The sequence below is a fragment of the Lepidochelys olivacea genome, assembly GCF_965140295.1.
Source record: "Lepidochelys olivacea isolate rLepOli2 genome assembly, chromosome: 22".
Classification (NCBI taxonomy): Eukaryota; Metazoa; Chordata; order Testudines; family Cheloniidae; genus Lepidochelys; species Lepidochelys olivacea.
Genome location: NC_140432.1, coordinates 13,475,436 through 13,487,500, shown reverse-complemented (window position 1 = coordinate 13,487,500; position 12,065 = coordinate 13,475,436). Strand labels below are relative to the sequence as shown.

Here is a 12,065-nt window from a genome sequence, read left to right as displayed (position 1 = left end):
ATTTTTTTAACGTCCTTCTGGATCCCTTGAGTACAAAAGGCAGCAGAGAGAGAGCTGCTGTCTATTCTAACAGAGCTTTATTGTACCACTCGTTCCAAGAAAACATTCATAGGTTCACGAAGAGAATGGAAGAGGGGTGGGTGGCAGCACACTATGTCCCGCTAAACAATGCATGATGCCTCGAATGATCTGCTCTGGGGTCTGGAGAGAGTAAATCAGGGGCGTGAGCCAGCCTGTCAGCCCGCACTATGCAATGGAGAAATGGCTCGTTTCAAAGCAAGTGGGGCTTTGCAGGAAGTAAATTTTTAATGTAAATGGAGATTTGCTGCTGTGGATGCAACAGAACTTAAATGCATTAGATGCACCAAGTCTATGGTGTGGAGAGTTACATTTCTACAGCATTTTAAAGGGTGTAAACCAGTCGTTCTTAACCTTTTCACACAACTGTACCCCTTTCAGGAGTCCGATTTGTCTAGCGTACCTCAAGTTTCACCTCACTTAAAAACTACTTGCTTACAAAATCAAACATAAAAATACAGAAGTGTCACAGCACGCTGTTACTGAACAATGGCTGACTTTCTCATTTCTACCATAGAATTATAAAATAAATCAATTGGAATATAAATATTGTACTTACATTTCAGTGTATAGTATACAGAGCAGCATAAACAAGTCATTGTCTATTTGAAATTTTAGTTTGTACTGACTTCGCTAGAGCTTTTGATGTAGCCTGTTGTAAAACTAGGCCAATATCTAGATGAGTTGATGTACCCCTGAAGACCTCTGTGTCCCCCAAGAGGTACTTGTACACCTGGTTGAGAGCCACTAATGTAAACAAGCAAGAAGGGAGGGGAGTTGTTTGGTTGGTCTGAGAAAGTTTGACTGGAAGCAAGTGGAAGAAACAGAGCTTAGGAAACTCTAGGGCCAGAAATGTAGCTGGTATAAACAGGCAAAGCTTCGCTAAAGTTAATAGGACTATAACAGTTTACACCAGCTGAGGATTGGCACTCCCAGGCTCTGCATCCCCAGGTCTTAGAGAACTGTGGAATAGTCTTCCACAGCTTCACTGTATGAGTCATTTAGAGCTATGCTAGACAAAATGCATCTAGGTAGAACACACCAGGGACACTATGACGCTATGCAACGTTATGTCCTAATAGGAGTCATGTCCCAGTGTTCCACTGATTGCAATGGAATGCTGGCAGATAAGGGCAGCACAAACATTGAGTAGGAAGTGTTTTCATAATCACACATTTGCAACACTGCCCTTTCTGCACCAGTATTTTTTGCCTTCCTCTTAATTTCTCAAAATGAAAGCAAGTATTGGTGGGGAGAAACAACTGAATAGAGGGAATGTAGCCAACTCAGTGGTTTGAGTCTCTCTCATTCATGCATGTCCATGCTATTCCTGCATGGATATCAGAGTGCTTTCAAAAACATTAACTAAGGGTAGATAGGGAAATGAAGGCATAGCAAATCTTCACAGGGAGCCGTTGGCAGAACTAAGAGTATAATGCTGGAGAGCACAGACTCCATTTCCCGGTTCTAAACACTAGACTAATTCCCTCCCAGAGCCGTGAACCCAGAAGTGCTGACTCCAGGCCCTTTGCACTCATTTGAAACCAGTATGTTCTCCAACCCCAACTGTACGTTCCCTCAGAAGATAATAATGCAGGATATTCTTATTGATTCTATCAGCTCAGCCTACATGCACTGTCAGCGGTCAGTTTAAAGATGTCAGGAAGTCTTCACTTTACAATAAGCCATACCATAATATTTAACAAGTTTGAGGGTATCAGCTAGCAGCTGAATAGAGCTTTTCCTGTCATGAGGCAAATTTTTACTGCACAGAGTTCTGAGACAGATTATACTCTCCATAGAAGAATATGAAGGCAGCTGCTTAGACCAGTTTAACAGCTGGCAAATAAAACCAGCCACTTCCTAAGCTGGTCCCAGCCCCATGTTCCTGGACCTGTTGTGAGGACAGCAAGCAGAATTGCTACCTTTACAGAAGCTGTCCATGTAGCTGAATGCTTCTGCTGCTTGATCCTAGGAAAGATGCCACTGTATGTATATGATTTATTATTCAAGGCTTCAAAGCCCTGAATTTCAATGTTGTAGACTCTCTGGTGCAACCACTGTGGTTCACCTCTCAGTGGGATCCGCTCAGTCCCCTTTCTCCTGATGGGACAGTGACACAGGGTCCCCCTTGATATGACATTTTGGAGGCATCCTTCGAAACTGAGGCAGTCTCTGCTGCACACGGCGTGTTTTGTCCCAGTGCCCTGCGTCAAACCTTCTCCTTCCCCATGATGTTGTACAGCAGGCAGTGTGCTGGGCAACACATACCTGACTGGATCAGACTAACGGCCTATCTAGGTCTAGTATCCTGTCTCCAGCAGTGGGTGGCACCAGTTGCTTCAGAGAAAGACACCCCTGCAGTAGAAGTTATGAGATAACCTGCTCCCCAGAGAAGGTTCCTTCTGACCCACAATTATGAGAGGTCAGCTTATGCCCTGAAACATGAGGTTTCTATCCTTTCCAAAGTTCTTCATGTTTTAATATACACAATTATATCCGTATAAACATCTACTCCTGTTCTGAATCCTAATGAGTTCTTGACCTCATTGACATACTGTAGCAATGAGTTCCGTAGACTAATTGCCCACTCAGGTATAATTGCTTTTCAGTGCAATATATCGATATTTGGGGAAACATTTTTTGGATAAACAGGTGCTATCCAAAATTAAATTGCAGTGTATTGATTTCCTCCTGTATTTTCCTGACTGCTCAACAACAGAACACTTTGGTGCATTTTTATTTAATCTTTGTTAGAACAACAGGGAATATTTATGCACTTAAAAGGGAAAAATCAGGACGGGAACGTGATCAGTTTAGCAGGAGCTGCACACATTTAAGGAGAGTAATCACTTTAGATAAGCTATTACCAGCAGGAGAGTGGGGTGGGGGGAGAGAAAACCTTTTGAAGTGATAAACACCCATTTTTTCATGGTCTGTGTGTATAAAAACATCCTCGCTGCATTTTCCACTTTTATGCATCCGATGAAGTGAGCTGTAGCTCACGAAAGCTTATGGTCAAATAAATTGGTTAGTCTCTAAGGTGCCACAAGTCCTCCTTTTCTTTTTGCAAATACAGACTAATGAGGCTGCTAATCTGAAACACATTTAGTAGTTTTTCTGTAGGTTATTCCAGGCTGAAAATATTTGCTTTGTGCCCCCTGGTGGTGGTTGTTTTTCTCTGCTCTTCTTAAAGCTGAGTGAGATGCCCCATATTTTCATATCCATCCCCTTTGATTTTCATGCTGATCAAAAGGCCAATAAGTAGGTCATTTTAAAATCCTGTTAGCAACGCATCTGAAACAAAGGGGTTTATCTATCATGAAGCACACCAGGTGAAAGAGAAAGAAAACAGACACTGCACGCTGTCTTGTGTAAATTGATCAGGCAACATTTAATTTTATTGAGTCTGAAATAAGGTGCATTTGGAATAGATCCAGATTCCATGTATGTTCACATTTAGATAAGTCCTGCTTACAAATGGTGCTGATATGACATGTGAAGTGCCATAGGGGCAGCTAAGAGGTTGAGCAGGGAGCAGGAAGACATTTTTGTAAGCAGTGGGAAACCATATTCTCTGTGTTTGTAAATAAAACACTGCAGCCCTTTGACAATGAAAACCCGAAGAGAGAATATACCTCCTAAGCCGGGTATTCTTGCAATGAGGCAATGTGTGAATGCTATGTTGTCAACCCCTCACCTTCCAAAATCATGAGTCAGATCCCAGAAAGTCACAAGATTGGCTAAAAACAATTATAAGTTTTTTTCTAAAAAAAGAAGTTTGGAGTACTTTTTGTTTGACTCCTAGTTTTTAAGCCTTTGGAGTGTGCTCAGGTCACTTTTTCAAACTTTTCTGTGCAACCATGAGCACTAGAAACATAAAAAGAAAAGGAGCACTTGTGGCACCTTAGAGACTAACTAATTTATTTAACACGGCTGCTACTTTGAAACTAGAAACATACTTTTCTTAAAATGAAAGCTAAGAGTCTCACATTATCACATGTCTCCAGAAGCCGGGGCATCACGTATGACATTAAATATCATGAGGCTGACAATAAAATTGGAAGATCTGGCATTCAACGCTGTGACTGGGTTTAGGTGATCTCAGCACGGCATGTCTCTGCCCCTGCTCTAACCTTGCTGCCTTGCAGAGAAAGCAACTCCACCGCCCTCTGCCCCATTGACTGTTCTTGGTGCCACAGTTGACATTAACTTTGCCGCTCAGGTTAGCTAAGGCCAGAGTCTGACTCAAGCCCTCATTTAAGCCGAACAATGGTGCCACTGCTCAGAGGAGCTGAGTTCTCTCTTCTCCCATAGGAATCCAGCTCACCTGAGGACAGGAAGTAGTGGGTAGGAAGGAGCAAAACTTCAGCCTGGCAGCGGTGGCTGGACCTGCAACAGCTGAGCAGACTGTCCATGTTTGGATGGCCCTTGCCACTACCACCTTGAACAGGGGCATGGTGCAGTGGGTGGGGCATCAGTTCAGGGGGCGTGTCTATGGGCCTGGATTGCCTTAATCTACCTGCACTTGACTCCACAAATAGTTTCATTGAGTTAAATTGGAGCATTCATTGAGAAATGCATTATTCACAGGGAGTTAGGACATCAGACTCTGGCCCTTAGTTATTGCCGCTGTCTGCAAATCCAGAACCACAGGTACCAGGGTTTCTGGTGGCTGCAGAGTCCAATTCAAGCAGCAGATGTTACTATCCACTTTCTGTCTACCCATTAACACTAACAGTGGAATATTCTTTTCCTCCCCCTCCTCAGACAAAAAGCACTGACATCCACTGGAGGAAGAAGTGTCCAAGCAGCATGTGACTGGTTGGTATGAAGTAATAAATAATTTTTAAAAGTGGATAAGATTTATTTACCATACTTTACAAACTGTAATGTGAAATGTTATTTATGGAAGCTCCACGTCATTGTTTGTTGATACGAGGGCAGTACCTAAGGGACACAAGAAAGATCAATGCCTCATTGTGCTAGGCACCGTAAGACATATGGTCAGAGACAGTCCCTGCCCCGAAATGCTGACCATCTCAATAGGCAAGGTCGAGAAAGGTGAGAGAAAGGAAGTTTTATCACCCCCACTTCACAGTTGTGCGAGTTTGAGATCTAAATTCGCAAAGGGAACAAGAGTTTTTGGGTGCCTCGGTTTTGAGTGTCCGCACTGAGAACAAGTTAAAGGGCATGTTTTACAGAGAGTACTGAAACTTCTGCCTTCTGGAAATCCGGCCCCTTTAACATGTTTCAAATTGGGTACCCAAAATTATGAAGCACTTTTGACACAAGGTCACCCAGAGAGCCTATGGCAGAACCAAAGACTGAACGAGTCCCAGTCCAGAGACTTAACTGAAAAAGCAGACGTCCCTCCTACTTAGTAATAATAACTGGGCCACACTGGACATATAGACAGCAGGAATGTACATTTCCATGCCTGGTCCCTTGGAGATCAGTGGCCCCAAGGCTAGTAACATGTGGGGAGTAGGGAAGAACTCTAATTTTGGTTCTTTCTGCTACAAAAATATGCGTCTTTTTAATTTAATCTCTTACTCAATATTTCTGCTGTTCTTGAATAACCACCTCTTCCCTTCTCTCTCTCAGGTTGTTCTCTCATGTGGGGGACCCATTCCTTGATGACCCCCTGCCTCGGGAATATGTCCTCTACCTGCGCCCCACCGGCCCCTTGGCTCAGAAGCTCTCTGATTTCTGGCAGCAGTCGAAGCAGATCTGTGGGAAGAACAAGGCTCACAACATCTTCCCACACATCACTCTTTGCCAGTTCTTTATGGTGAGCCAGCGCTTCTCATTCAATTGTCCTGTGCGTCTTTTTTGGCAGCAACCATTACCAGGTTCAAGCAGGTTGAGTTACATATTTCTCCACTCATTGTAAAATGCTTTGTGCTCGAGGGAATTCAGGGAATATTATTACTGGGTTTGCTTGATGCACACCAGGCTGGGAAGCAAAATGATTGTTAAACAAGTCCATTCCAAGCCACCACTGTCTTAACAGAATAATATCACTGGAGACTAGGTCCTTGAAATCTGCTGAAAAATATGTTTGCTCATTTTTCATTAGAGTTCTAGGAGATGGTATCCTGCTGGAAGTCCTGCTGATGCATTGCACTTCTATACGGTGCTATATCCAGGGATCTTTTTAAGCACTAATTAAGTCTCACAGTTCCCCCCGCTGAAGCAGAGAAGTGTCACTCTGCACACTTTACAGATGGGGAAACAAGCACAGAGGGGTGACATGACTTGCCCTTGGTCACAGAGTAAATGAATGGCAGAGCTCAAAAGAGAATTCATGAGTCCCTTGTACTAAATTGGTATCAGTCACAGACCGGCGTCAATATGGTCTTAACGATTGTCACGTGTATCGCTAAAGTTCTCATCACCATATCATCCGCATATCTCACTAAGTAGACTATACACAGATGCTCCTCCAAGAGGCCACTGTTCGGTACTTAGGGCAGTCATATCACAATCTGATTCGTTGCTTGGCTGGCCTTTCCCCAAAGAAAATCAAATCCATAACCACTTTTAATCTCACCAGCTCTCCTTCGGTACCAAACTGGAATAACCCGCAATTTTAATTACTAATAGCTCAAAACTCAAATCCTCCTGGCTAACCATGGACATATTAACCATAAAAGAGATTACTGAACAGACATCTTTAGCCTGCTTCACATATCTTCATGAGAAACACCAGCTACCCAATAGAGCAAGGTCCTTTCTACAATAAGCGTGGACTCAAAATTATAAAGGAGGTGGGGAATTGTTGGCAGACAACAAACAATCCACTCAAAGTGCACCTTAAAAAGTATGTTAGCCAAAAACATTTTGTGGGTAACACATACAAATGGTGAACTCCTTGATTTATCCTACTGACTGTACCATGCAAGAAAAATGGGAGAAGATGCTAAACATTTCCTTTTGCTCTGATAGGTGGGACAATATCTGGCATTGTATGTGCAGAACATCCAGTTCTGTTTTTGCATTTCATTCAGAACAAAATTCTAAAGAGATGATATCGGACTCCTGGGCAAATGCTTAAAGCTGGACTCGCCCCGCATAGCAAATATTGGAGTTGTGGCAGCTGCAATGCAAACCTGTCTCGGATAGTCTTTGAATGGCAAAATATGTCCATGTTTTGGAAGAAAGAGTTTGGTGCTCCGGGGTAGAGGTTTCCCCCACATCAAGCCTCTGTTTTGGGCATTCTAGGAAATCCACCTTGTTTGAGTAATGCCAGGAAATGGATTGCTGCAGCACTCAGTGGCTAAAAGAGTCATTTGACGGAAAGGGAAATCTGCTATCCCCTGCCCCACACACACATTCTTTGATTGGCTGGAGCTAAGCTAAAAAAACTAACACTAACCTACAGAGACACAAACTCCACCTATGAATGGAGCTCTTGAGAGCTTTACCAAGAGTCTCCCGCTAGATTGGGCTTCTGATGCTTCTTTTCTGGGGAAAAGTGTGGGGGGTGTTAGGGAATTATTTATCTTATACTCAGGAGTATTTATCTATGAATATTTCATACTGTGTTAAGATTAAAGCTGTACTCCTGCTTTGTCATTGTATTTGACTATATAAGAATGGCTATGGTAAAACTTCTGAAAAATAAAGTCGAAAAGCAAGACACCTGACCCATCTCTTCTGGGAATCACAAGAAAGAGAAAGTTCTTCTTCGGAGAGGGTCACTGATGTAACTAACTTTGGAAGGCTACTATGGTGATGGGCATGTTGGAAACATGATAATCACTGGTGCAGGCCTGGTTTGCCATGAGTAATTAGATATGGATGCGTCTTTATTTCTTGGGAGACAAGATTAGGGAGGTAAATGGATCAGTAATCTGTAAACAGAATGTCTGTATTAGCTAAAATAAAGGGGAACACCCAGGGAACCATTTACAATGGACGAGATAGCAATGGATAAGATAAGCCTGGAACCTAAGGTGAGGTAAAGAGTAAGTTGTGTATGGACAGTGCATGCTGTCCTGGGATTGGTTCCTATAAAGTGACCAAGCCAATCCCAAAACGTGTAATGTAATGTATAGTAAATGCAATGTATGGTAAACATATGTAAAGGAAGAGGTTTGCTGCGTAATTTTGGGGGTGTGGTCTGCCTACACCCACCCCTATGCTTGAATCTAATCAACTCAACATAACTTTGCTCTATGCCAAATAAAGGCGCCTGAGTGACGAGCGGAGATGAGCTCAGTTCTTGGGGAACCAAGTGGAAGAGGTCTCAGGGGAACCCCAACCACTAGGCCATACAACAAATGCAACAGGAGAGTGAATACCTCTGAAGCTGGTTAGCTGAAACATTTGAATGCAAATCCATGGAAGAGTTTTTTGTATTCACTCAGCTCTTGGTTGTTTCATTTTGTTTGATGTATATGCTAGTTCTTTACATTCTTCTACTTCTATGAAAGTCCAAGGTGTAAAACCATTCAGGTCCCTCACCCTAAACCCTTCCTTTCTTCTCTGAGTACACTACAAGGGTATATACGGTCCCAGTGAATGAATTCCTGCCCCCTAAGGAACATGTGTCCTGCTTTCATCGGCAGTGCGAAGACAGCAAAATTGATGCGCTCAATGAAGCCCTGCATGCCACAGTGATGCGATGGAAATGCAAATTCCCTGCTCCCCTGCCTTTAGAACTCTACACATCTTCGAACTTCATTGGGCTTTTCGTCAAGGAGGACAGCGCTGAGGTCCTCAAGAAGTTTGCGGCGGACTTTGCTACAGAAGCTGCTTCTAAAGTGGGTGAGTACACGGGAAAGAAATGTCAAAGGCAGGCTATAGGGGCTCCAAGCATTTTAGCTTGACTAGTGCCAAATACTCCTGGTATGTCATGGTAAAATGCAGCCATTGTGCTGCCAAAATCTTGCCAGAAGGTCCTGACAGAACCTCTGGAGGGGCTGTTTAGGAATCAGAGTCCAATCCTTAAGGGACAGATGCCCACACCACAACTGGCCTCCTTGTTAGCAGCCTAGACTGAAGACTGGGTGGGGAAGAGAGACTGAACTGTTTTCCCACAGATGTGGTCTTTCCAAATCAGGGTTGAGGCACTTTTAGTGGGGCAGTGTCACTCCCTGCACAGTATCCCTTCTGTGGTAATAGTAAGGGCCAGAGTCTCAGCTGGTGTAAACTGGCAAAACTCCACCCAAGTCACCAGCTAAGGATCTGACACTGAATAAATTCATTTGGTTCCCAAGGTTGGTCCTCACACTAAATTTACCCTCCCCAAAACATGCTCTTCTTACAATTGTATTCCCCTTCTGTCAATATTTCATTTATGCTAAAAAAAAAAAAAAGCTTTATCATAAAGGAAGCCCTTTTAAGTGACCATTAAAACAAATAGCTAATTTTGTCCAGTGAATAACTGTAATCAGGTGACAGCAGTAAGACTACTCGTGCTTAAAGTTAGTCAGGCGCCCAAGTGCCTTGCTGAATCAGGAGCCTAGTCAGTGTCAGTGTTATCTACCCTCCTTGCACCCTCCATGCAATTGTATTGCCCAGTTTGGTGCATGGTCTGGGAAGGTGGGAATTTCGCCTTCTTTGAAGTATTCAGCCTTGGCCACTGTCTGAGACAGGACCGAGATGGCCCATTGTTCTGCTCCGCTTTAGTGATTCCTCTGTTCATAGGTGCCCCAGAGAGCATTTTCAGATGCAAAAGTTTTGATGCCATTCAGAAGTAGGGCTTTCAAGCTCAGGGAAGTGATGTTGGATTTTTAAGCGAGGCTTCAGGGCTAGGAAGATGAGAGAGGAATACCCCACCACGTGTTCTGGGGTTTCAGTACCTCTTCACAGAACCTATTGTTTTCAGTTCAAAGAGCACAATCCATTTGCTCTGAAGTGTTATCTCCTGGAAGGGAAGTTGACATTTGACAGTTCTTTAACCTTTCAAACAGACATTTTGTCTCTGAGGCTACAAGTTCCTGCTCAGCTCACTACCTCAAGCTTTTTCCCCCACCACAGACAGAAAGCGCATTTAGTTTCCTTACAGAATTTCTGCTTCCCGGAAGCAAACCCGGCTCTCTGTGAAGATGCGTAAAATACCTCAACAACCAAAGGGAAACCCCTTTCAGCCTTTGTACGTCCAGAGGAAATTCACCACACCATCTTGGGGACCAGATTCTCGGGCCTGCTTACCATCACTTAGCTAATGCAAAGCGAGAGGAAACCTGCCCTAATTCTCTGCTGGAGCGTCCCATGGCATATGGGAGTGGCCAGCAGGCACAGAACCAGCAAAACTGACTCCAGTGCCTCCTTGCCCTGGTGCAGGGAGCACGACAGGGGGATGGAGTGGGAGTGGCCACAGCTCAGTGTGCTCTGGCGATCCCCCGGCAGCTATATAGCCCCTGAGGGAACAGCCACAAGGCTGAAGCAGCGCCTCAGAGAGCTGTAACCAACTCCGTGCCATCCCACCCCTGCAGCACCCAGCATAAACTGGGCACAGCAAAAGATGGTCCTAGATTTTCACAGGCTTACACCGCATGGGTTAAAATGCATCAAATCAGCGGTTCCATACATACGGGGTGGGGGAGGGACTAGAACTTCTGACTCTCAGGAGTCTGTTGCTGCTGGTCCAGCACAGGTTGTACAGCCGCACGCCCCCATCCAGAACTCAGAACAGCCACCATTTAGGTGCTGTAGCTAAAACAACGACAACTAAGTAGATACACTTGGCCTTGTAGAACTGCAGGTTGTTCTGAGCCCCCAGGAGTTTCACCTGACAGCGACCTAGAGACGCTCACTTTCAGAAGAGGGAGGAAATGGCTGGAAGCTTTAAACACCTGCTTTTTCTTTGTTTTGTTTTTTTTTGGCGTGTCCTAACACAGCATGAGCAGCTGCCCTCACCGCTTCTGGTCCTACCGGAAAAAGGAACAAGCACTGACAGTCTCCAGGCAGCCTGTCCCCATGAGATTTGTTCCTCTTAGACCAAATGTTCCTCTGAGCTGATTCTTACGGGTGCATTGCTCACACACAGCGCTGTCGCGTACCCACATTCGATGCCCCGGGCCCTTGTCAGAGATCACCCCTATAATGTGTCCTTTTTTGCTGAATGAGAGAGATTCAAATGGGCTGGGCAAGCACCTGACATTTTGGGTTGGGAACCAAGCCTCCAAATGTCTGCCAGTTTGTCTGTCCCTAATTTTTAGATGTGGTTGAATGAGGGAAAATAAGTTATTTTTACAATTTATTCCTGTTTGAACAGTTCTGTTTATTATGATTTATATAAAACATACGAATGGCCTTACTTGGTCAGACCAAAGGTCCATCTAGCCCAGTATCCTGTCTGCCAAAGTGGCCCATGCCAGGTGCCCCAGAGGGAATGAACTACTAGGTAATCATCAAGTGATCCATCCCCTGTCGCTCATTCCCAGCTTCTGGCATTTCCTAATTTCTTCACCTGTGTGTTCACCTTTTTTAATCCCTTCATTATGTAGGTTCTCTCAGTAGCTTTACCTCTTATCCTGGGAGTACCCTCGCCTCACCTCAAACTGTGTGTGTGTGTCTCATTTTAAAATACTTCAGCACCGTGGGTGAAGTCCTGACCTCACCGAAGTCTGGCAAAATTCCTATTGACTTCAGTGGAGCCAGGACGTCAAGCTGCGTTAACCTGAATATTTCAACTTCAACATGAACTCTAAGAGTCCCCAGTTTGTGTTCTCCACCTGTGGGAGGAAAAACGGCGCAGAGTGGGCGGGGGGGGGGGGGGGAGGGGGCGGAAATGCAACAGATGCACAGTATGACAGACAGAACAGATAGAAAACACAGAGTGGAGAGACCAGGAGAGAAAAGATCTTGTGTGGGGGAATTAAAAAGAAAAACAAACGACTGTCTGTTTTTCAAAAGTATTGAGCACCCATGTCAGAGGCAAATAGGAGTTTGAGAGTGCTCACCACCTTTGAGCATCAGACCTGCACCATATGCAGGAACCCACTCTGAGCAGCCTATTTTTGGAGAGAACG

At 44.4% G+C, this 12,065-nt stretch overlaps 1 protein-coding gene across 1 annotated transcript in view; it reads left to right on the top strand.

Annotated features, from left to right (window-relative positions):
• UBASH3B (ubiquitin associated and SH3 domain containing B) overlaps positions 1 to 12,065 on the top strand; it is a 105,734-nt gene that overhangs the window by 57,145 nt on the left and 36,524 nt on the right. Inside the window, exons 2-4 of the mRNA XM_084611737.1 lie at positions 4,849 to 4,902; positions 5,686 to 5,872; positions 8,655 to 8,853. Of these exons, the coding sequence (XP_084467863.1) occupies positions 4,849 to 4,902; positions 5,686 to 5,872; positions 8,655 to 8,853 (440 nt within the window). The remainder of the gene's footprint in view (positions 1 to 4,848; positions 4,903 to 5,685; positions 5,873 to 8,654; positions 8,854 to 12,065) is intronic.